This window comes from Dermacentor variabilis, chromosome 7 (genome assembly GCF_050947875.1).
Source record: "Dermacentor variabilis isolate Ectoservices chromosome 7, ASM5094787v1, whole genome shotgun sequence".
Lineage (NCBI taxonomy): Eukaryota > Metazoa > Arthropoda > Arachnida > Ixodida > Ixodidae > Dermacentor > Dermacentor variabilis.
In genome coordinates, this window is record NC_134574.1 from 164,212,217 (window position 1) to 164,234,563 (window position 22,347).

At 44.3% G+C, this 22,347-nt stretch overlaps 1 protein-coding gene across 2 annotated transcripts in view; it reads left to right on the forward strand.

Moving 5' to 3' along the window:
• The window catches only part of LOC142588403 (uncharacterized), a 151,903-nt gene that overhangs the window by 44,739 nt on the left and 84,817 nt on the right, over positions 1 to 22,347 (forward strand). For both annotated transcript variants that reach the window (XM_075700098.1, XM_075700097.1), the window contains exons 15-25: positions 8,349 to 8,411; positions 9,117 to 9,182; positions 10,334 to 10,381; positions 11,741 to 11,794; positions 14,928 to 14,987; positions 15,513 to 15,569; positions 16,100 to 16,135; positions 17,285 to 17,347; positions 18,247 to 18,300; positions 21,003 to 21,062; positions 21,467 to 21,523. In XM_075700098.1, the coding sequence (XP_075556213.1) occupies positions 8,349 to 8,411; positions 9,117 to 9,182; positions 10,334 to 10,381; positions 11,741 to 11,794; positions 14,928 to 14,987; positions 15,513 to 15,569; positions 16,100 to 16,135; positions 17,285 to 17,347; positions 18,247 to 18,300; positions 21,003 to 21,062; positions 21,467 to 21,523 (618 nt within the window). The remainder of the gene's footprint in view (positions 1 to 8,348; positions 8,412 to 9,116; positions 9,183 to 10,333; positions 10,382 to 11,740; positions 11,795 to 14,927; positions 14,988 to 15,512; positions 15,570 to 16,099; positions 16,136 to 17,284; positions 17,348 to 18,246; positions 18,301 to 21,002; positions 21,063 to 21,466; positions 21,524 to 22,347) is intronic.

The window sequence follows — 22,347 nt, forward strand, 5'->3', positions numbered from 1 at the left end:
TCTCTTGGCACCCATTCTGTAAGCCTAATGTTCCACCGGTTACCTAACCTACGCATCACGTAGTCTTCCCAGCTCTATTTCTTTTTCTTAATGTCAATTAGAATATCGGCTATCCCTGTTTGCTTTTTGATCCACACCGCTCTCTTCCTGTCTCTTAAGTTATGCCGAACATTCTTTGTTCCATCACTCTTTGCGCGGTCCCTAGCTTGTTCTCGAGCGTCATTGTCAGTCTACAGGTTTCTGCCCCATATGTCAGCACCGGTAAAATGCATTGACTGCACACCTTTCTTTTTAATAACGGTAAACTTCCAGTCAGGAGCTGACAATGTCTGCCGTATGCGATCCAACCCGTTTTTAATCTTCTATGAATTTCCTTCTCATAATCAGGTTTCCCTGCGATTAATTGACATAAGTAATCATACTCCACAGATTCTAGAGGCTCACTGAAAGATTGTGAACCCTTGTTTCCTTGCCCGGCTATTCATCATTATTTTTGTCTTCTGCCATATTAATTTTCAACCACACTCTTGCACTCTCTTTGTTAAGGTGCTCAAGCATTTGTTCTAACTGGTCTGCAGTATTGCTGAACAGAACAATGTCATCGGTAAGCCGAAGGTTGCTGAGATATTCGCCGTCGATCTTTACTCCTAAGCCTTCCCAGTTTAAAACCTTATGGTTTCTTCCAAGCACGCAGTGAATAGCATTAGTTGCTTGACCCCTTTCTTTGTAGGTATCGTCTTATTTTTCTTTTGCAAAATTAACGTAGCTGTGTAATCTCTGTAGATCTTTTCCAAGGTATTTGCGTAAGTGGTCTGTACTCCTTGATTGCGTAATGCATGTATGACTGCTGGTATATCTACTGCATCAAATGCATTTTCGCAATTTATGAAAGCCATATAGAGAGGTTGATTGTACACTGCGGATCTCTCGATTACCTGATAAATGACATGGATGTGATCCATTGTAGAGTATCCCTTCCTGAAGTCAGCCGGTTCCCTTGGTTGGCTAAAGCCAAGTGTTGTCTTTATTCTATTGCAAAATATATTGGCGAATATTTTATATAATACAGGAAGTAAGCTAATGGGCCGATAATTTTTCAATTCTTTAACGCCTCCCTTTTTGTGGATTGGTATAATGTTGGCTTCTTACAGTGTTGGGGGCCTTTGCAGTAGATAGACACTTCGCTTAGAAAGAGAGAGAAGTAAAGTATTATTTTCTGAAACGGTAATCCCAGTCAGGACGTGGTTCACCCAAGGTGGAAGGATTCCTTATTCCAAGAGCCTTCTGGCTTGAACTGCCTTTCTGGCCGAGGCGACGAGACTGTGTTGGTCTTCCAAGTGATCAGAAGAAACCTTTGACTCCCACGTTTCAGTTGTATATATCTGCACTGAGTTGCTGCGTTATTCTTGTGCTTCTATGGGGCGGCATTCTTTGGAGTCGTCTTGTGGAGCTTGTAAGGTGGGTTCTTCGGATGTGTCCCGCAGTGGGCAATCCTGGACCATGTGTTGCAGGGTGTCTGCGATGTCGCAATTGGTGCATGTGTACGAGTACTGTGTAGGCTATAGTCTGTGCATCATTATTCAGTGTACGTAGGTGTTTGTCTGTAAGCGGCGGAGGATGACTTCTTCCTCTTTACTCAAGCCGCCAGTTTTCCAAGCATTATGTATCCTCTATCTTTGATTAAATTGACTTTTATTCCATCTTCTCCTACCGCTCTTCCCCGTTTCATGTCTTGCAAGGCCCTTCTGACTTCATCGCTAGTTGTAGAAGGAGTTTCTGTATGCGGTTCATTACTGCTTCGAATGGAGGCATCCTGACTCCTCTGGGTACTGTACAGGTCAGTATAGAATTCTTCCGCTGCTGTTACTATACCTTCGAGATTGCTGATGATATTACCCTGCTTACCTTTCAGGGCATACATACTGGCTTGTCCTATGCCAAGTTTCCCTCTCACTGATTTCAGGCTGCGTCCATTTTTTATGGCTTCTTCAGTCTTTCTCACGTTATAATTACAAATATACCGTATTTCCGCCTTGTTGATCGGTTTTGACAGTTCCGCGAATTCTATCTTATGTCTTGTGTTGGACACGTTTATCATTTGTCGTTTCTTTATTAGGTTCTTTGTTGCTTCGGAGAGCTGGTCTACTGTTGCCTTGGTGCCTTGCCTCCCGCTTGAACTGCTGCCTCTGAAGCAGCCTAGTTACGGTTTCATTCGTTACCTCTAAGTCATCTTCACCTCTGTTCTATGGCTGCATATTTATTTACAATCACCAGCCTGAACTGGTCCGCTTTTATTCTTACTGCGTCTAGGTTGGCTTCTTCCTTGACCAATTTTACTCTTTCTCTCTTCAAATTGAGGAGAATCCTAGCCCTTACTAACCTATGATCACTGCACTTTACCCTACCTATCACTTCGACATCCTGCAGTATGTTGGGATCGGCACAAGGTATGAAAACCATTTTTCTTGTTTGACCATTAGGACTTTACCAGGTCCACTTGCTGTTGCTGCGCTTTCTGAGAAAGGTGTTCGTTATTCGCAGCTTATTCCTTTCTACGAATTCTACCAGCATCTGTCCTTTGGCCTTCCTAGAATCGATGCCGTAGTTGCCAAATGCTTGTTGACCAGCCTGCTTTCTCCCCATTTTAGCCCTGAAGTCGGCCATTACTTCAGTATACTGAGTTTGCACTTTTCTCATCGCTAATTCAACTTCTTCATCAAGCTGATGCGCTTCATCATCATCGTGAGTAAATGTTGGAGCGTAGGCTCGTACTACCTATTTAATCTATACCTCTTATTAGATTTCATCATGACTGCTGCTACCCGCTAATTAATGCTGTAGAATTTGTCAGTGTTGCCCGCTATGTCCTTGTGGATTAGGAATCGTACCCCGTACTGCTTCTTATCTGGGAGACCTCTCTAGTAGAGGACATGGTTATTAGTCAGCACTATAAGCGTGACCATTTCTTCTAACCTCACTAAGGCCAATGACATCCCAAACAATGCCTGATAGTTCATCAAAGAGTCCTGCTAAGCTAGCCTCGCTCGACCGAGTTCGAGTGTTAAAGGTTGGCAGGGTCAGTTTCTATTGGCGGCCCGTCTGGGGCCAGAGATTCTTAGAACCCTCTGCTGCGTTGCAGGCCTGACCGCCGCCTTTGGCAGGCCCTCCGCAGCTGCTGAGGACTGTGGTCCATGGGTTAATTGTAGGAATCATGAGGGACGAAGTGGCCGAATACTGCACAAGGGCTGCGAATTTCTTTTCTAGTGAGGCAGTGTCTTTTTTGAAGTTAAGTGGGCTTTCCTAATTTTGTTTTACATGGATTAGTATAGCCCCACTCGCTTTCAGCCTCTTTTGCCGGTGTCAAGCGTCACTTTAAGCCTGCAGATGTAGTGAACTGGAGGAGGTGAAATTAAAGCTCACCATCGCCAGATTTAAAAAAAAATCTAGAAGGATTCGAACTTCCGACAATGGCAAACAAGCATCCGACATAGCTCAGTCAGATAATCCCGTAGGCGGAGAGGCTACTTTATCGCCGAAAAGGACAGCCGGGAGGGCCCTATATGCCTAAGAGATCCATTGATTTATCCACCCTCTGCGGGTTTTGCTGATCGTCATAGGTTCCTCGAACATCAACTCCAAGTTGAACTACTATGCAGGTCTCAACGAACCTGCGATGCTTGACGCTCTCGTCGATATATTCACTATTCGTTCTTAATTGGGAAATCCAGAAAAGACACTAAGCTCCGGACCAGTAAAATTTTCTTCAACTACGAAACTTCTTTTCTCAGAAATCTGTACGGGATTCAATTCTAATATCTTGCAGCTGTCGGGCAAATGACGATGCTTCCTATTCATGAACATGGCTCTATATCAATCGCTTACGACTGCACGTGACTAACGCACTTCCGTTTTTGCATCACATGAGAAATGGGACACTCTCCAACTGTCAATACTCTTACACTTCACACACTTCTGTGAAGCGCTATCTCATGAACTACCCTCAGTGCCATAACCAGCGGTTTTGTAAGTGTGATAAGTTCAGTCATCTGAACAGAAAAGCTTCTTCTGTCGCCACAGCTTTTATTCAATGGTCATAACCTGCTAAAACAGACATGTGCTTTCACTCTCATCCAGGGTATCCTTACGAACCAGCAACCTACTTATTTTCTTTGAGTAGTGCTTCTAGCTCTCATTGTGGATTCTGCATGTTTGCAGTGAATGTCTGTTCCTGTTTCTTTTAGCAATAATACGAGGCGTACTTTTTTTTCTTTCGGACGGTTATCGTTTTTCACTGGATTGTCATTTATCAATTTGTCACGTGGCACAACGCACCTTTTGTATTCGCAAATTCTTAAATGTTGCCGTAGATTCTTTAGCGAAAGTGCCTTGTCTAATCAATTACGCGCGCCGCGAGAATGTTGTCATGCTGCAATCCTGGATGTAAGCGATTTCTAGCAAATGTTCAAAGTTAACTGTCATACTTGTATAAATGGCTGACGAACTTGACCCATGACATCACATTCCGAAGACCGATAACTGGGGTCGCCGCAGTCATGGTGATTTGAGTGTTCTCTTTTCTGCACAAATTCTCCCACTTAAGAGTTAGATACATGACTCACAGTTCTGGCACTCTCTTGCTCTAAAGCGTCCCTACACCGTTGCAGTATAACACATTCATGCGTGGGTATGGTCTGCGTACGTGCGTGTATGTGGGCATGTACACTACAATAGTGTAATTGTTGAACAATGTAACGAACGTTTATTATTTAACGTTGGTGCGGATGGGATGCATCTTCCATGAGCTCCACTTATTATTTCACTTATCCTGCAAACTTATTACGTTACGTCTGTAGTGTTCCTGCATATGTCATACAGTGTAGGAAGTAGCATCGATTTCTAAATTCTTCCTTCGAAAACCCATCTTTAGGGCAGCTCATCCTTCCTTCTTTATTTAGTTATTAATGAGTGAATCGTCCGACCACATAATAAAATCGAGAACTGATGCAACAAGCTAGATCGAAGAAATCCCTGCCCATATACTGGTCGCGTGCAATGTAAGCCAGTATTCTCACGTTATTGCGAGAATTCATATTTTCGGAAGGAGACAACGCCAAGGCACACCTAGGCTCATTTTTCTTCTGCATGTGTACGCGTGGCGGGTGTCACTAATGTGGTGTCCACGCGACAGATATATCTCCAAGAAGCGCCCTTTCTCATTATCCCTTCAAAGGCTTCGCCACGTTCGACTGATCACGTACAATTATCGCGCACCAACTGATATTTTAATGTCACGTATAAGTGCCTTATACGAACAATTGAAACGATTTTTTTCTCTGATTAGAGGCCACTCTTCAATCCACGTTGTTTTAGAACAATTTATATGAACAACTTCAACATTTCCCTATTGTCTTCGTTTCTCATGGCGCTGGCTACGGTGGTGCATCAATGCATGGCAGGTCAGGTGAGTTCGAATAACTAGGGATCCGAGTTTTCGGCATATACCAATAACAACCCCCGACTACAACCCCCGCCTAGAATCTCTCCCCGCCTCAACCACAGCTGTCCAATCGTGCACATTCATTGCCGCACATCTTCGATGAAGGATTCTTTTTTTTTTTCAAATGCAATAACGCTGTGGAACACTCTTCCCGACTGTATTGTCTCTTCCGCCGACCACACGACTTACCGTGAGAAACTAACAATCCAACGCACCTCGAATGTTTTTTTTTAAAATGCATTTGCTAATTGACCCCTTTTAAGTAATTAATTGATAGTGATTCGTTCTCATGCATAGTATGTATTTAGTAGTGTTTATGTAGTATGTGTTTTGTTCTATCTTGTTGTTTTTTTACAGTGATTTTGATGATAGTTCCACTTGCTCGGCTCCCTCCTGAGCGTTGTTTCCTTTTCTATTCCTCGTCTATCCTTTCTTCCTCTTTTCCTTCCTTTGCGTGATGAAGAGTTCCTCACACTTTGTTTGCCCCCGCCTTGCGTAATGCCTCCGGGCCTTTAAGGCTTCAATCAATGAAATGAAAATGGAAAACACCGAAAATTAGCCCTCGAGGAGGCCTTCTCTGAGTGGTCCGAAACAAGAAAAAAACTTTGAGCGTTCGTTGAAAAAAAAGGAAGAACGCCACCTTCACGGGAAGAAATGTTCTACCCTTACTTTCTCTTTCGTTGACCCGTAACGCAGCGAGTCGCACTGAACTGTCCTTGGGGTAGTTCCTTTCTATATAAATCACATTCGTTGCCCCCCATTCCCTTCTCAGCATGATGGCTTCTAAGTGTCTAGGCCAGGCATAGGTTTCCGGAAACAAGACAGAAAAGAGGACACGAGAGTACCCAGGACAAGCTCCCTCCCGCAGAGCCCTCTACTCTTTCCACTCGAGCATAGTCAACGGAGGAGAGGCTTTCTTTAATTGGTTTGCCATCCTCGTGTCAAGTGCAATCATAGAACGTGCGTTTTCTAGCCGGCGTTTCTTGAGCCGCAAGGAGCATGCTCCAGGGCTGACAGATCTGTCACAACGTACATGTTCGTTTTCTTTAATAAGCTTAGGTAATAATTTCATGCTCCTGAAATTTTCGCGTTTCCGTTGTTATTTGAACTCGTTGGTACAATTTCTAATCCTGTAGAGTGTCTGGTATGAGTTCAATAAAGTTGTGTTATGTTAGAGGCGCTACATTTTCTCCAGTAATTATGCGGCTGTTTTTTCAACACAAGTCTCGATAAACACCGACTGCTCTCCGGCATTGAAATTAGACACCGAAAGACACCGGTTGCAGTGCAAAGAATAAAAACACATAAATTATCCATGAATTTGAAGAAAAATAGATGAGGAAAACAGGGAACCGTCCGAGAAAACTATCCTTTAATCCGCAAACACTGGTATAACGATGAAGTGTCATGGCGGAGAAATGTGAGCATTCAACTCAGAGCTAACACGCAAACAAAAAGCCACCAGGGTAATCCTGCGCACCCGCCAGGAACAGTGGGTATACAATAAATAAAAAGCAGTGAAGGAAATGTACCACTCATAAATCAACTTGAACAGCCTCGTTTTTTAGGAGTCATGAATGCAAGGCAATTGTACTAGTATTTTCTATCCGGCGGGATGGTCACTCGTGCACGATTCAAGTGGGATATCAAACAAGCTGCCCCCTGCTCCCTGTTTTTTAACATCCACGGTGGCTGCTGCTGCTGCTGGGAAAAAGGTCCTGTGTTTGACTCTCGGCGGGATGCAAAATCGTTCGCAAACCTGAAGCAATCGGGGCACCTCGAAAGCCTCGGTTCGCCAAATTTGACGCGGAGATCTCAACTACGGCAACAGTTGGCTGGCACGTGTCCATTATCTGACCTTAGGCAGAACCACTGCAGTGCAAAGAACACGAGGTATGTGCAGCAAAAAATAGGTAAACAAGCCTCAGTTACTCGCATACAGCCCTGAGTTATGCAAGTAATGCAGCAATGTTCTCCGGCAGTCATTATATGCTATCCAACAAGTATAGCCCACCGTAACAATGTGCTTTAGCTCGGTCTCCTTGAGCATCATTCGCAGAATATTCTGTATATACCAGAGAACATCCATAAATGGGGATGGATGTTCGCCATAGACACAGAAGCCGGGCACATAGGACCCGTTTCAGGGCTGCCACTTGCCAATTCCCATGAGCAGGCGATAATAGGTGTAAGGGCCACCGCATCCTGAAGCCTCCAGAGACTAAGTACCTCCACCGAAATGACTTCAGTGGTGGAATGGCTAGTGACACATGGGATTGCTGAAGCAAGGGCACTGTGGGTGCTACGTGTGCACTTTATGTTGTTCATGTGTGCGCACTCATCATCATCACGGGGGGTAGTAGTAGTGGGCGGCACTCTCGCTGGAATATGAGTGGACTTGCGGCCTAACCGTTGTCTTCCAGCCCCTCTAATCTTTTTGACAACAGTGAGAACTACTGGTACAATTGGTGAAGCATTGATCTAAAGGTTGACAGATTAATCCATTGATGCAAAATTAAAGTCGTATCATGAAGTAAACTAACTGCCTTCGCTATTAATGGGAACGAACATTTCTTCGCTCCCTATTATCTGATGGACATTTTTTCTATCCCAGTGCATATGTCTCACCGGTGTACATGTCACTGAAAAATGTCTCCGCAAAGGACACACAGCTGCGCAAACCAATTGAAGACTTTTTAGCTCAAGCGCTGATTTCTTTTGCTTGGATACCTAAGTCCTTCTGCAAGAACTTTATCTTTCGACATACTCAGTATGCACAAGTTCTCAAACGAAATATCTCACACTTGAGCTGTGGGAAACAATTACATGCGTTACACTCTTCCTGTTTCAGCTGCTGCTGGTGGTGGCGTTGGGGGAAGTGGCGGATTAGCAGGTGGCGCATCTGGTGGTTCAGGTAAGTGCGCCTACTACAGCATTACGAAAGTGAGTGATAGTCGCATGCACGAAGTGCCAGTTAATGTTTTAGTGATGGTGCAAATGAAAACTGCTATTGTCGAATAAATTAGAAAGCCTTTGTGGAACTAACCAAAACGCAAAACGCATTTTATGCGATGAGCATTCTATAAACTCTCCACCTGGGTGTTTAAAGCTTTAGAGAAACCCACACTAGGTCCAACAATCGTTACTCGCCATTCTTATCGCACTCAAAGAGAGTGAAGTCTCTGTAAGAATCAAAGACGTGCACTTATCACTGGACCTACCCGTGCCTTTTACTTTGCTCTCTTAACGGTGGGTGGATATGGGCCACATGGGATCGTTAACTGAATTTAATCCTGGGGTTTTACCCACAGAACCCCGATTTGACTACGATGCACGCCGTAGGGGGGGATACCGGATTAATGTTGACCACCTGGAGATCTTGAATGTGCCTCCAATGCACGGCACACGCGCGTCTTTACATTTTACCCCATAGAAACGCGGTGATTTCGGACATCATGCTTAGCAGCGCAACGCCAAAACCACTACGCCACTGCGGTGGGTATTGGTTTGTTTTAGAACATGTACCATCCCATACTTACACGTTGTGCACGGAATAAATCATCTAAATGATGGCTAGATGCGACATTCTACGCTTTTTTTTTCTATTCTTTCATTTTAGTTGCTAGCGGCGGCGGCGGCTATGGCGTTGGAGGCGCAACAGGAGGGACTCTGTCGGGTGGATTGGGTAAGTACATCTCCCATTTTATGAAAACAAGTGCAGCTGGTACATTTGCAGTTAGTACTTTTACGAGGGTGGCCTTCTAGATTATATAAGTCGCGCCACATGTAGGACAAGTGCTAGACTAATGGTTCACTGGGCTGGTCTATATCGCGCTCTCGCGCAGAGTACAGCGAAGCAAAGTCCGTTCTTAATCGGAGCCAGAGAATGCGTGACCAAGCCAAATGTGCAACCGCTTGGCAGAGCATTTGGACGTAGGATCAGGAAACCCATCGGCGCATCTTGTGTTCTAAATGTTCTAAACAAACAAGCCACGGAGCCATGACGCACAGCTGCACATGCGGCCGCGTTGCCTCCACGCCAACGGCTGAAGCTGCAGGCGTCACGAGACCGAAACTATGCCAGATCTCGGTTGCTCGGGGTACTATTCCACGCTGTCTGCTTCCCTCATATTCACCATTTCGTCGTCTCTGATTGGCCCACAGGGCAGCTATACGGCCTCTCTAATTGGCTAAAGACGCCGCCCCTGAAGTATTTGACAACGTGGTGGGGTTTGACAAGTTCCAGAATAGCACCCTCGGTCGTGCTCCGAGGTCACAGATGAGAGCGCCTCCTAGCACTCTAGGTTGGAGCGTGAGGCTCTTACAGAACCGCAGTTACAGGCTCGGTAGTATTACTATTTTGGCTACGAATCTGGTTAGTCTAATTTCATCAATACTTGTGTGGTTATTAGCACGAGTCATTTAAAAATTATGGAACCATGAGTCGTGATAAAGTATCGTAGTTATCTCGTCTTCCTTACTCCCAATAATTTTAGGGTGCATTTTCTAAAGCACCCGGTATATGAACACATGGACAAAGCTTTAAAATTTGATCGCTTACACTAGTGATGCAATTTAATGCTGGTACTGAACGGTGTGCCTGGTCACTGTAAAATGAAAAACAGAAGTTGACATACCTTTCGATGCACCTTCAGCCAATTGAGCATTTTTTTAGCCAATCATGTGCGAAAATTCTGCCTTTTTTTGTCTACTTCCTGGTTTAAGTTTTGCCAATGCCACTTACGTCGGCATTTACACGGATTGCAAAAACAAAATAGTTAACTCTAAATAAGCTGGCATACACACCCGTCCCCCACCCCCGCTTTCTTTTTACAGTTTCTGGCGGTGGTACTTACGGTACCACAATAACATCGGGTGGTTTGGGTGAGCTCAGTTTTTGCCTCTTGATCTGTAATATTTCGTAGCAAAACAAGACAGCCTTTTTGTAGTTGAGGACAGGACGCCTTTATGTTCTTCATTCTAAATAAGTTGTCATTACATAAGACTTGAAGATCAACAGTATAAGCATTCGCTGTAAGCTAAACTCCTTAATAGTTCGGAAGAACCTGAGATGCATCTTATATCCCAGCGACATCAATCTCCTCGCCCTGATTCATATGTTCTGCGTTGCCATTTCGAAATACCCTCTAAGGCTCTGACCACCTGCAAAGTTGATGAAAAAACACTTAATGATCCACTTGCAGCTACATTTATAAGGCTCCTAGACGAAAGCCAATTGCGACAAAGCTATATGCTCGTATTTGCTTATCTACATATATGAGAGAGCAGTTAGCGCCTTTTTTACGCCTCTGCGCGTAATGAAAGCAACAGTTACTATTGACACCGAAACCGCCTATATCAGCAGAGTTCTTCGAGGTTTTCCAGACAAGTAGATAAATTTCTGACGAAGTATTTCAATCAGAACTGGGTCGCATGTTCTGACACAAACGCATAACCCGAGACATTGGCTCAACTTTATTACTATACTGATTCCTGCTGTCACCGGAGGAATATATCCTGCGACCATGGTTTGTGCAATCTCGCATACGAAAGGCTACAAAAGCCCGTCTGCACTTCTTGAAGGCGACTGTACTGTGCGAGCGCTTGTGACCGTGGACATTCCTCTGCGACTAACTGCGAATGACTGACTCTCTATTTTCCTTCTCTCTCCTTTTTGTCTATTCATCCACTTTCCACATTCCCAAGTGTAGAGTAGCCAATCGGGCACATCGTTGGTTAACCTCCCTACATTTACCTATTCGTTTCTCTCTCTCTGTCTCTCCATCGTATTCCATTCCAAAGGCAACCATAGAATCAATGCCTGGCAGTTGTGTTCTACGCTAACGGATCACTACTAGAATTATTAGGATCAGCGAATGAGGTTTCCGACCGACTTGAGGCTGCTGCTAACACCATCAAAGTGATGATTCATGTGAAATTTGTTTCACTGGACTTCAAGAACGTCCTCCGTAATCTTCAAGATGAGCTACTTCAATGCTCTGCTTTGTCAAACCAATCAAGACTTAATTGCTGCAATTGCTTAAACTGGACATGACTTGCGTATACTTGACTTTAAGCACCACATGAGAATGACATAAATATCTAACGGCCCGTACTGTTACACAGTACGGGCCGTTGCGAAAGGTGCGAACCCTTTTTTATCAGTGAGACTTTCCCAGCACTGCACGAGAAGCAACCCCTTGTTTTTATTTGACCTCACTATACCATTTTTTAATGTTTCAGGTGGTGCCACAGCCGGAGTTGGCGGAACAGGGGTTACCCTGACGGGTGGTTCAAGTGAGTGCCACTCGAACTACCTTGCAGGAACAGGCGCTGAGGCGCTTATTAACACAACACTGCTTTAGGAATTGAGTGCTGACGTTAGCTAACTGGAAATAAATGCTCCGAAGCTAACATTCCAAGCGTTTAGAAGCAGTGAACTCAATGCACGTTTCTAAGCTCAATATTGTTATAATATATCTCTGTAAATGGCTGCGCTGGAGTCGGTGTGACGTATCGGAAAGAGTGACGCCACGGCATTAACCTATCGATTACCCACGGCGTTCATGCACTGGTTCCTTTGACTACGGTGACCAACTTCGCCAGCAAGACAATTTAATTCCTTTGGCCAAATTTATGTGCGCTATTCCTCAGACAAGATATTTTCTTGCGGAGCGAACCGCAAATAATTTTATGTTTCTTCGCCTGGTATCGGTTCGTATGGTGGTTCCTTAGGCGGAGATCGTCAGTCGGGCACTTCGAGTAAGTGCATATGCTACGTTGCTACGAAATCAAACGCTACAAATGTTAAACTTTCGTCCGCTGCTGTAATATTCAAATGCCTACACGGGGAATGCAACAGAAAAGCGGCCGTCTATTATGTGGCAAAGCCATCCCTTCTCTCAATCTTTCTAATCCTGCTTACTCGGAATATAGCACAAGTACACGTCCTCCCTTTTTTCCGAAAGAAATGATATCGCTCCTACTCGCTGCATGTCGGAAGCTCACCGACTGAACCGTCTTACTTTGTTACTCGATGCATTCTTCAAACCCTCTGTCCGATTGTGATACATTCAACCGGTCGTTCCAGAGTGCTCCATCAACGCTTCTAGGTCATTTAAGAGCTATTTCAGGCCGTTTGCAAGTAATGTGTTTGTAGCGGAGATAATACAGGCTTCAAAGCAGTGGATACAGTAAGTGACTCTGTCTCGTATAACGAAGCTTAGAGACATACCAGCGGAGCTGGGGTATTTTCACAACAGCAGTTGAATATGTCAATATAACGCATACGCCATGAACCGATTGGCCAATATTGTTACAACAGCATGGCAAAAAGATTCTGCTGGTGGCTACTAAAGCGCCCGTGCCAACGGATAAGGTGTCATTAGGGAACGGGTCTTGTTTGTGTGGTACTCAGGGTATGGGTAAGTCGTGTATCTTAAAGAAGGGTATTATCACTGGTTATAGGTTGAATACGGCACTGCTTTAAAGCTTAACACCTTAATTCGGCAGTTCAGACGAAGGCTGGTACTCTGAAATGAACTAAAACATCCTTCTCAGAGTAAAGGCAAACAGTTTTATGCACTTAGCATTTTCTTCTCCACCTTTTGCTAGTCAAATCACCCGCGTCATAAAGAGTTATGCGCCTATAAGGAAATATTACCCATCTTGTCGCTCAATGACCGGTTGCTTTGACTGCTTCCTTAACAGTGAGCGTATATGGGCTACCTAAGTCCCTACGTAAGTCCCAAGTAAAGTCCAACACTTTGATTCACCTAGCATTTTGTTCACCACCTGTTCTAAGTCACTGTGGCAAATTCCTTCTGGTGACAAACCACCATGCGCTCCATTCATCAGTATTGCTGAATAGGCGACTTGGTGGCCTCATTCTGTCACCGTTCCTTTTCCTTCACACTCGAACTCACTTGCTCTAAAGTAAGACTCCTTTCATATCCGCGTCATAAAGAGTGACGAGGCTAGAAGGAAGTATCCCCTATTTTATCTCTCACTGACCGGTTACTTTGACTGCCTCCCTAACAGGGAGTGGGCGTGGGCTAGTAAGTCCCTATGCAAGAATGTATGGTTAGTTCGCGTAGAGTAATATTTTACGTGGTGACTAGATGCCTTCAAATGAAATATGCCGAGAGCATCGCATGCGGAGTCAAGTTCCGCGGTCCTCCTTTTCCTGTTGCGAGCGCTTCCGATGGTGGCTGCTGAGAGTCGGTGTTCTCCACAAGCCAGGAGGGCTCGAATGGCTCAGAACCTAGTGCACCTTCTGGAAACTGAACTGCATTGGTGCTTGAATGATGACACCAGGCTTTCAATTAGCACCGATTACAGTGGCAATGGAAATGTTAGCCTGCACTTTGGAATGAACAAGAACACAGTTATGAACCGCTTTTAGGCGGGCTGATAAATATAATATAACAGTGCACCGCGTTCACACTAACGCTCGCCCAACGGCGGGGTAGCGAGATGTTTTGCCTTCCGACCATTCCACCGAAACTAAGACCGGGAAATATACTGCTCCTGGGGAGTACGGTCGTGCCGCTAGCTGCTATGATTGGCTGACGCCACCCTCTGCAGCTAATCTACAAGCCAGAACCAAGCTGAAGTTGTTAGCGCGAAGCTAGAGGTAAGAAGCGAGAAGTATGATAGGGAAGTGAAAAGAGGAAGAAGGAAGAGTCCTGTCACTTCTCTACTACCGAGGAGGGCCATTTCCACAAATAAAGGCGACATGGATTGTTAAAAAAATGGACAATGAAGAAAATTTTCTTCTTGAAAACAAACCAGTGACAAACTTTTTTTTTTAATCTGTGCCAAGCTAAAGACACCGCGAGCACTGTGAAGCCATTTTGCGTCTCTTAGTGCACGGCCCTCAAATATTGTATTTCTTCTCGTGGCGTTCGGATAAATTTATTCGATTTCAATTTAAATGTGTGAATCAATGCAAAACAAACCAGGGCAACAATTACAGCAAACAATATTACGTCGGCTATGGCGTTACTTAGTCGCATTATGAGTGAAACAGAAACTTCACGGCGGTGATTACTGTGGCAGTGGTGAATTAGGAGAAGTTCCGTTGGGTGGTTCGAGTAAACCTACCTCTTTTTACTCGTATTTTATACGAAAGTGAGCAATACTGCTTTAACTGAAGGAACAATTGGTTAAATTTGAGACATTAATCCAGTAGTGCTGCCTCGAAACGAAATAAACCAGAGCTGTTTTTACAAGTAAAGGCAAAGGCATTTTTTCACTCAGTGTTCTGTCTCCACCTCTTCCGTATTGGCTGTAGAAGAACTCGCCCTTCAAAAACGTCTTGCACAGAGTGACACAACTCCACAAAGTTTCTTTTCTTTTATTCCTTTTTTAATATTCTTTTTAAGGTATGCAGAACTATTACGGCTTTATTTATTTCTTCCTCTCATAGATGCTGCAGGTGTAGGCTTAGGAGGAAGCAGCGGATTAAGTGGTGTCTCCGGCAGTTTGGGTAAGTTCGCGTGTTAGCCTACATCTTTGCGAAAGCGAGCACCATTCGCACCAACGAAATTCCAATGCGTCAATGTTTTACGGTTGATTCTAATAAAAAATGGCATTCTCAAATAAACTAGCAGCCATATTTTTGTCATGTAAATGCAAAACGCAGTTTCTTCAATCGGAATTGTTTAAATTGTCCTCGCGGGCACTCATCGCTGTGTCGGAACCCGTATTATGCCAAACAGTCATCCTCGCCATCTTTACATCCGTCCCGAAACGAAGGACGCAGCAGCAGAGACTCCCGACGCATACTAATCGCTCAGAGAACGGTTCCGTTCACTTCGCTTCTTTCATATAGGCTGCGTGGATCCGCTATATCGCAACTATATTGCGACAACGTCTTTCTTTGTTTTCTGTTTTATTAAGTGTGCAGAGAACGAGATGCCTAAATGATGTTTATATGCCTCGAAAGTTTCTTGCGGAGGTAGCGCGCCTTCGGGTTCCATGTTTCTGAGTTCTTCCTACTAATTACCTTCAGGCGCCGGTGGCTTTGGTGTAGGAGTAAAACAAGGGATTGTTCTGACGGGTGGTTCAGGTAAATACTTCTCTTACTTTCTTAACGAAAGCGTACGCTGCTGATGTGTGATGCTATAAGAAAATGCGCTAGAAGTTTCTCAACCATAAAGAGGAGGTGATAAATACGCAAGCCTCTCCGAACTTTTGATATCACACTACACGGCATACGTGCATGTCTAACCCCATCAAACCCGAATTACGATCAACTGTCAATAAATGCGCGAAATTTACATAACTTTATCCAATGTACTGGATATTCACGATAAAGAAAGCCGACATGGAATTAGAATGACTCTACTATAATTACATAGTAATTAAATATTGATATATCGTGGAGTCAGTCATGCTATGTTTCTTCATTAAAAATATTGAATCACCCACTTGAATTACATGCACGTAAACAGGTGCCCCCGCTCCTCTTTATTTCACTTTGTGCCTTAAGTACTTAGGCTAGACATCTACCTCTTCTTCTGCCACTGCGAGGGCTTACTTCTCCGACCCAATCGTTTATTCAACGCTGAATGTTCTCCATCTCATTTTTTTTCTTAGCATCTACCGGCGGTAGCCTTGCAGCGGGCGGTGCAGGTGAGGGCAGATTACACTTTCCTAATGAATTTGGCTACTTGTATGGTATGAGAGTTACTAGAACCAAATTTCGGATTTTGTATTAGCAATGCACAATATCACAACGCACTGGTCATCCGCTCCAAGTTGTAAAACAACGCTCACACACAACTACATTGTCGGATTCATTTTTCTCTCGAACCGCGACATATGGCAATGCGATCCCTAACATGTTGTATCTGCATATAATCACCATATGTTCATTGCTGATGTTGCTTATGTTTTGGCAAGTTAATTACCCTTTTTTGCACAAATTCATCATGTAACGTGTGTTTCGGAATGTATGCAATGTATCTACCTTTCTTAAAATGTTCCAGTAGTTATTACGTTGAATTGTACATTGCGGATGTTTCATCTGTTTTGCTAAAATTATTACTGTTTCTTAAATAAATTCCCAATTCATCGCATATATGTTTTTTTTTACGCAGTTCATGTGCCACTTTCAAATGTCGCATTGATTATAACATGGAATTGTGCAATGCATGCTGTACCCCAACCCTAAGGTAACATCCCTGATAAAGAGGCCTCTCGGGAAATAAACTGACCTGACCTGACCTGATGCCCTTCTCAAAATATTGCACTTAGGGCACTGCGCGTTGTGAGCAATTTCCTTTTTCAAACCGAGCCCTTGAGTAACAATACGTCCTCCACTGTTAATATGACATAATGATATGAAGTAATATTATTCTCTCGTAATGGTTTAGTACACAAGCAAACAAATTCCTAATATAAAGACAGCGTGAATACTAAGCTTAATTAAAACGTTATTAGTTTTCGAAGCATGAAACGCACTAAATATTTCAATGTTAATTTCCTTTATGCACCCTTTTTCCGCGATTGCTCTCACTTGGGCGGAATACGCGTCGTGGCCAACTGTCTAGCCTGCATTAATTTTAGCAGAATGATAGTAATGACCATGAGCGCAACTTCCGTGACAGGCAGTCAGTATGTGAAAACGGAACAGTTGCCCACGTTAGGAGACAACGTAACAAATTGATTTCGCTGGCCTACTGAAATTGTATTTCTTCTTGTCCCACTGTCCTTGTATGCTTTTTCAAGCCAATGTTTCTGACAGCATCAAATGATTCATTTTTCCTTTCTCTCTTTCAGGAGGTGCAGGTGGTAACTTAGTGACTGGTGGTGCAGGCGGTAACTTAGGAGCTGGTGGAGCAGGTGATTGTCACCTTCCATTCTTAGATTACAACTGTTTTACTAAAACCCGCCGTGGTTGCTCAGTGGCTATGGTGTTGGGCTGCTGAGCACGAGGTCGCGGGATCGAATCCTGGCCACGGCGGCCGCATTTCGATGGGGGCGAAATGCGAAAACACCCGTGTACTTAGATTTAGGTGCACGTTAAAGAACCCCAGGTGGTCAAAATTTCCAGAGTCCTCCACTACGGCGTGCCTCATAATCAGAAAGTGGTTTTGGCACGTAAAACCCCAAATATTATTAACTGTTTTACTAAAACGATTACAGGGATAAATTTTTTTCGGTAATCCATTGGCCATCTACGTAGGTAGGCTCTGTATTTAAAATATGAACCCGAATTATTGAAGCAAACCAGCTGGTTGCTATGCGAGTGTAATTCGATCCGGTAAAAGCGTAGACTTTGGTAGCTGTGGGCTAGTTTGTCCTTTTTATTTTCGCACCGTGCATTGATTGGTTTCCTGCAAACTTAAATCAAGCTGATAACGAACTCTGTAGGTTTATTTCGCTTATCGCTACCTGTTTATTTAGAAACTCCTTGAATTTCAATATTCACCATGCTTTCCTCCCATCGAAACTTTCACAGCTGCCCATCATGCTAACAAGCATAGTGAGGAACGTCGCAGTCTGTTGCAATGCTCGCACTACATCTGGCTTGACCTCAGCAAGGAGCTTGACCGCCACTGCTATTGCAACTACACACCACGCAAACACAGACCTGACGTGCATATTTAGCGCTGATCGACTGCTGTGCATCACTTGGCTATCTAAAGACCTGTGCTAACATTGCATCCCTTCCCTCCACATTGTGTGCGCATACTTATCAACTGAATCATTTTATCAACCGTTTGCTTTCTCGGTTTCAGGATCTCTTGCTGGTGGCCTTGGAGCTGGCGGCGCATCAGTTGGAGGTACTGCAGGTAAGTGCGTATTCTACCTCCTTAGGCAATACTAGTACGGGGGTCGCTGCGATAACATTTCTGTATCTGTGTTAGATATGACTACGAGATGTGCTTTTTAAATGTGAACTACAACTCCACGTGAAAAGAACATCTTGTATGGCCAGATCTTTTTCCCATTGCGAGCCTAATGCTTGCCCAATAGAATAAATTAACACTGGAGTCTCTCTTCAAAACATCCACCGCTTCCGGCTCTACTCTTGTTCGCGCTTATCGCTCGTGCGGCACAAACCATCTTGCTTGCAGATCCCAAACCAGTAACAATATGTCAGCTCCGTCGCCGACGCCTGGTTAATTCGCCGTCCTAAGCAGCACGAAGCCCTCGACACCACAGCGTCACGAGATAGATGTATCTCGAGAAGATACCTATCCCGAAAAGATAGGTAGATAGATAGGTGCCAAACCGCCATGCACTCCGTTCATCAGTATTGCTGAGTAGGCGAGTTGGTAGCCTCATTCTGTCACCGTTGCTTTTCCTTCGCACTCGAACTCAGTTGCACTAAAGTAAGACTCCGTTCATATCCGGGTCATAAAAAGTGCCGAGGCTAGAAGGAAGTATCCCTTATCTTATCTCTCGATGACCGTTTACATTGACTGCTTCCCTAACAGGGAGTGGGCGTGGGCTAGGTAAGTCCCTATGCAAGAATGTCTGCTTAGTTTGCGTGGAATAGTATATTTACGTGATGACTAGACCCTTTTGAATCAAATGTTTGTACAGCATCACATGCGGGGTGAAGCGCCACACTTCTCTTCTTCCTCTGGCGAGTGCCGCCGGTGGTGGGTACAGAGAGTCGGAATAGGCCAGGATGGCTCGAATGGCTCGGAACCTTGTACACCTTCAGGGAACTTAACAGTATCGGTGCTTCAATGATAATACGACAATTTCAATCAGTGCCGAATAGAGTGGTAATGCAAATCTTAGCCAGAGCTTTCGAGTGGACGAGAACTCAGCTAGCCTTAACAGTAGCGCTGAATAGCTCTCTTAAACTTGTTCAACCCGCACTGACACATGTACCTCCTGCATGTCACTGAGTTGGAACCAAGATGACGTCTAGCCAGCGTTCAAAACCATCTTATGTGTCGAAAGATGTGTCCATGCACCTGAATATCGGGCGCATTCGTCGCAAACCACTATATGAAACATGCAAGTCCACTGTCTCTTCTCGGTCTACTTGAGTCTATTTCAACCGATCGTTTCAGAGGCGCTTCCATAGGCGCTTCCAGACCATGTAAGGGAAGAATTCAGGCTTTATTTAGAGCCATAATTGCATATCAACATTCCAGTTTGCTTTTGTTCGTAATAAAGCTTTCTTTGCTACGTAATTTCTGATAGGAAGCGCTAGCGGAGCGTTCTGCGACTACCAGTTGAAAACTTCATTCTGTACATACGCCTTAAACCGACTGACAGATACCCTTTGTGGAGTTTTAAAAATGTGTGGCTTTTCTTTTCATTTTCTTTCCTTTTTTCCAGTGAAAGACGTTATGACTCCCGGCCCAGACGCTTCGATACGCGCTCTAGCATTGGTGCCCAGGGCTGTTATCAAGTGCTTTTAGATGAGTTGATGACAAATTATGTCACAACTGCCCTGCATTCATACGAGCTCCGGCCCCACAGTGTGGCAGTGAGGTGTTCTACCTTCATGCCATTCCGCCGAAGGTACAAAAGAGAAATATACTGCTCCTGGATAGCGCTGCTATGAATGGCTGACGCCACACTCTGCAGCCAATCTACAGGCCAGTACCAAGCTGAAAATATTTGCACTTAACTAGTGGGAAGACACCAGAAGTACGATAGGAAATACAAAAAAAAATATGCAGTGCTTCGTCACTACTCACCCACCGGAGAAGGGCATTTCCACCAAACCAAGGCGACATGGATTCTACAAAAATCGAGAATGAAGAAAATTTTCTTGTTGAAAGCAAATTGGTGATGCTTTATTTTTTTTTAAATCTCTGCCCCGCTAAAGAGACCGTGAGCCTTGTGAAGCGGTTTTGTGGCTTTTAGTGGACCACCTTCAAAGTTTGTATTTACTTTATTGTGATGTTAGGGCAAACTTATTTTATTAGAATTTATATGTGCGCATCGATTCCCAACGAAGCAGTGCAACAATTACTGCCAACAATAGTACGTCGGCTATGGCGTTGCTGGTTCGCATTATGAGTGAAGCTGCAACTTCGCGGTAATGATTACGGCGGCAGTGGCGGATTGGGAGAAGCTACGTTCGGTGGTTCGAGTAAGCGTACCTCTTTAAAGGTTTTGTGAAAGCGATCACTAGTAGCTTAACTGAGGGGAAAATTCATTAAAATTTAAGACGGTAATCTCGTAGTGCAAAGGAAAGCTGATGCACGGAATATACAAGGGTTATTTTTATAAGTAAAAGCAAAGGCATTTCTTCGCTCAGTGTCCTATCTTCTCCACCTCTTCCATATCGCTGTGGAAGAATACGCCCTTCAAAAACGTCTTTCAAAGACTGAGGCAACTCTACGATTTTCTCACATATTGTCGCTCACGCCACTTTCTCTGCATTCGATACTGAAATCATTCTGCGTTAATTTTCACTTCGTTTGATCTATAGAGTGTGCACAAGTTTTCAAACGAAATGTTTTTATTTTTTGAAGCTAAGGCAAACAATTACCGGTTGCTTCCTTTCTTGCTGTTTTAGGGGCTGCAGGTGGCGGCTTAGCAGGAAGCACCGGATTAGGTGGCGTCACAGTCAGTTCAGGTAAGTTCGCGTGTTATCCTACATCTTTACGTAAGCGAGCACCATTTGCATGAACTGAAATTCAATACTTTGGCGTCTTGCTGTCGATGCAAATGAAAACTGGCATTTACGAATAATCTAGCAGCCATTTTTTGTCAAGGTAAATTAATGGCTCACAGAGCGGTTCCTTTCGCTCCGCCTCCTTCGCAGGCTCTGTGGAAAAGTTGGTTGTTGTCTCCCATCATGTATTCGCTCTATCGCAACTCTTTTTCGAGAATATCTGTTTTTTTTTCTGTTTTACTTAGTGTGCATGGAACGAGATAGGTAACTAAACGATGGCTATCAGCCTTCAAACGAAAGTTTTTGTGAACGTAGCGCACCTTTAGGTTCCATGTTTCTCCATTCTTCCCACTAATTCCTTTCAGGCGGCGGTGGCTATGGTGCAGTAATAACTCCAGGGATTGTTATGACGACTGGTCCAGGTAAATACTCATCTTGTGTTTTTAAAGAAAGCGTACGCTACAGGGGCACGATGGTATAAGCAAATGTGCTTGAAGCTCCTGAGCCTTCATCATCATCATCATCAGCAGCAGCAGCAGCAGCAGCAGCAGCAGCAGCAGCAGCAGCAGCAGCAGCCTGGTTACGCCCACTGCAAGGCAAAGGCCTCTCCCATACTTCTCCAACAACCCCGGTCATGTACTAATTGTGGCCATGCCATGCCTGCAAACTTCTTAATCTCATCCGCCCACCTAACTTTCTGCCGCCCCCTGCTACGCTTCCCTTCCCTTGGGATCCAGTCCGTAACCCTTAATGACCATCGGTTATCTTCCCTCCTCATTACATGTCCTGCCCATGCCCATTTCTTTTTCTTGATTTCAACTAAGATGTCATTAACTCGCGTTTGTTCCCTCACCCAATCTGCTCTTTTCTTATCCCTTAACGTTACACCTATAATTCTTCTTTCCATAGCTCGTTGCGTCGTCCTCAATTTGAGTAGAACCCTTTTCGTAAGCCTCCAGGTTTCTGCCCCGTAGGTGAGTACTGGTAAGACACAGCTATTATATACTTTTCTCTTGAGGGATAATGGCAACCTGCTCTTCATGATCTGAGAATGCCTACCAAGCGCACCCCAGCCCATTCTTATTCTTCTGATTATTTCCGTCTCTTGATCCGGAGCCGCCGTCACTACCTGCCCTAAGTAGATGTATTCCCTTACGACTTCCAGTGCCTCACTGCCTATTGTAAATTGCTGTTCTCTTCCGAGACTGTTAAGCATTACTTTAGTTTTCTGCAGATTAATTTTTAG